At 49.4% G+C, this 3233-nt stretch overlaps 1 protein-coding gene across 1 annotated transcript in view; it reads left to right on the top strand.

The window, feature by feature from the left end:
* The first annotated feature begins 1042 nt into the window (after nt 1-1042).
* LRPAP1 (LDL receptor related protein associated protein 1) overlaps nt 1043-3233 on the top strand; it is a 15945-nt gene continuing 13754 nt past the window's right edge. Inside the window, exon 1 of the mRNA XM_077750598.1 lies at nt 1043-1050. Within this exon, the coding sequence (XP_077606724.1) occupies nt 1043-1050 (8 nt within the window). The remainder of the gene's footprint in view (nt 1051-3233) is intronic.

The raw sequence follows: 3233 nt of genomic DNA, 5'->3' as shown, positions 1-3233 counted from the left end.
TGATATGTTCTTTCCAGCTCAGCTTTTTTTTTTTAATTAAAAAAAATTTTTTAGGTTTATTTTGAGAGCAAAAGAACGCATGCACATGCGTTGGGGAGGGGCAGAGAGAGAAGGAAAGGGAATTCCAAGCAGGCTCCCTGCTGACACAATGTAGAGCCTAATGCAGGGCTCCAACCCACAAACTGTGAGATCATGACCTGAGCTGGAATCAAGAGTCAGATGCTTAACTGACTGTGCCCCCAGGCGCCCCTCCAGCTCAGCTCTTAACTCAGGCAAAGGACCCAGGGGGCAAAGCATCCTGATGGGAACTGAAACTACCCTCAAGCAATAACAGCTGCCCTCAAGCCAGCAAGCCCCCTCCTTTCCTCTTCCCCCACCTCCAGCCACTGACACCAAGACAATGACCTTCACTGCCCAGCTGCAGGGACCCACCAACCTTTGTCCCGCCTTCCCCCATATAAACCTGGCTGTATTTTCAGCACTTTGGAGAAGACAGAGTCTGAGCCCCTAGTCCGCCATCTTCCCAGTGTTAGCCTCCCAGCAATAAATCCCTTTCCTATTTCCCACCACTCATCTCTCTGCCTTTGGATTTTGTCAGCAGCCAAGTGGCCAAACCTGGGCTCTTTGGGACCCCCAGAGCCAGAGGCTCTTGTACCCCTGCACCCCGGTTACAAGTTCACAGAACAGAGCCCATTAGATTGGGTCATAGAATAGGCATTTAATTGTATAAGAAACTGACAAAGGGTCTTGCCAAGGGTTGAACATTTTACACTCCCGCCAGCAAAGTATGAGAGTCTTAGTGGCTTCGTCTTTTTCTCAACATATGACGTTGTGAACCTAATTAATTTTGGCTATTCCAGTGGGCGTGAGGCAGTGTGCTGAACATTAGGGATGAGGGTGAGCGCGTCCTTACATTCTTTTAAGGTGAAAGTGCTCAGCATTTTCCCAGTGAGGTGTGATGTGCATTCTGCACTTTGTGCAGTTGCCCCTTATGCAACTGAGATTTCCTTCTACCGCCAGCTTGCTGAGTGATTTTACCGCGATGAACCGGTATGGGACTGGTCAGCGCTTCTACTGCTCTTATTTGTGGACATTACCCATTGTTTTTTCTCTTTTATTCTATTAATAAGGGAATTTCAAGGATCCATTTCCAAATATGAAGCCAAACTTATTTATATACTGCAGAGTCCTGTTTGCTAATATTTTGTTATGGATTTCTTTGTCATGTCCGGGAGGAATGTTGGTCTGGAATTCTCTTGATCAGACTTATATTTTGAAAGGTTAGTTCCGGTTGCTGTATCAAGAACAGGACTCCTCAGGAGACAGGGTAGAAGCAGAGAGGCCAGGAGGGAGATCCTGACTCTATCCAGATGAGATGCTAATTAGGTAATTAGGTTACTTGGCAAGTCAAACTCCATCTTGTGGCCTTCACTTATCAGTCTGTGAAATAAAGACGCACAACCAGATGATCATGATCATTAGGGACTCTGAGCGCTGTGACCCATTCTTGGTCTGTGAACTTTGGGCTCCGTGATGCCAGGAGCTGGAAGGTCATGGGCCTTGAGGTCTGCGGTCCACAGCCTCCACCAGAGCCCGACAGGGAAGAAGTTCTACGAATGCTCTGGGTTAGCTCTTCTAGTAATCTAAGGAAAATACCAGCTAGTTGTTCACAATACTTATTAACCCTGGGTACACATTGGACTACATTTTCCCGCTGCCCTGATGCTAATTGACTTTATTAAACAATTCATTAATAGGACAGCATCCCATCTGGCAGGTAGAAGGGAGCTCCAAGGAGTTGTACAACAGAGTTGCTTATAGGAAGCCAGTAGGGCAAGAACTTATTAGCAAAATAAAAGAAAGGATTGTTTCAGGCAAGGTCACCTTCCCTTAGGCAAAGGGCTGGGTGTCTCACCACCTACTTGACCTTGACTTCTTTTGGAGGATAGAGTTTATTTCCTTGGTGCTGACCAGAAAATTCCTGGCTGAGCAGTTAAAACCACCTTTCTGGGTGAGGTTGGAACTGTAATTAGGTTAGGTGTTCAGCCCTGGTTTGGTGACTAGGCCTCTATCACGACTCCATTTTCAGTCTGAAGTTTTCTTGTCAACAGAGGTGGCCGTAGGATTGCTTCTAGGGAGTAGAACTCAAAAGCGATAGGCCTGGCTCTCCAACCCCCTTCCCCGTGATATCCGCCCTGTCCTCTCCCCTTGTGCCCGTGGGGAAGCAATCTTAGAAGCCCGGTGTTGACAATGGGGCAGGCTGGGTCCCCGTATCACCACCCCGAGGACAGCTGCCTGTCGATCACTCTTGAACAGGGAAAAGAGGAAACATCTCTCCTCTTGGGGGCCTTCATGCATTTTGGACTTTGTTACAGTAGTTCGCCTAAGCTAACTAATAAACGGGAAGTGCCTTAAATGTTAACCAGCAGCCAGAACTTGGGCTCTGGCTGGAATGGAGCACAGGGACTGAATTTAACCTTTGTTGGAAACGAAACTGGACAACTGGACAAAATATATGAAACGATGACTCTGGAGATGCTGGGGCATCAGGCAGGAAGGATAGCAAGGTGCTCCCTGACTGTGACCCTCTCTGGGCAACCCAGGGCACAGCTGTAAAGTACCTAAATCAGACTCCTCCCGAGGCCCAGGTATTCTCCACACCTTCCTTCATCCTCTTATGGGGATGTCCTTCCTTCTGGGCACAACACTCCACCCTGGGGGGCCTTGCAGGTCATTCTTACCAGATGGATTCATCCTGTCCCTTCTCCAAGCCCCAAAGCCCCTTCTCAACCACCAACCTCAAGCTACCCAAGGGCAGCGACCTGAAGCTGGCTCTGGGGCACCTCCCAACCCCAACACGTGGGCTCCCTAGGATGAATTCTGCTGTAAAAGGTGGGGAGAAATGAAGCAGGTCACACGTATCCCTAACACAGAAAAAGTGCACGGAGTTAACTGTTCGGGATGCAGTTCAAAGACATTGTTGGGGTGGAGGCGCCCCGAAGTCTAGGGGAAAGGCTTCAGCCCCGCGGGAAGGAGAAGCCCAGACACCAAGCCGGCCTGGACTCAGCTTGTTCTTCTCTGTCGAGTGAAGGAGTGGGCTGGGCGGTCCCATGTGTCCTGATCGCCAAGCAGGGCCGCCGTCCAGGAAACCCACGGCAAGGAAGGTTCCCTGTCGATGCCGCTGACACAGGAGTAATCTAAGGTTTCAGCCAGACACGGTCCCGATCACTGAA

This window comes from Crocuta crocuta, unplaced genomic scaffold (genome assembly GCF_008692635.1).
Source record: "Crocuta crocuta isolate KB4526 unplaced genomic scaffold, BGI_CrCroc_1.0 scaffold179, whole genome shotgun sequence".
Taxonomy (NCBI): Eukaryota; Metazoa; Chordata; class Mammalia; order Carnivora; family Hyaenidae; genus Crocuta; species Crocuta crocuta.
This window is presented reverse-complemented; position numbering and strand designations above follow the sequence as displayed.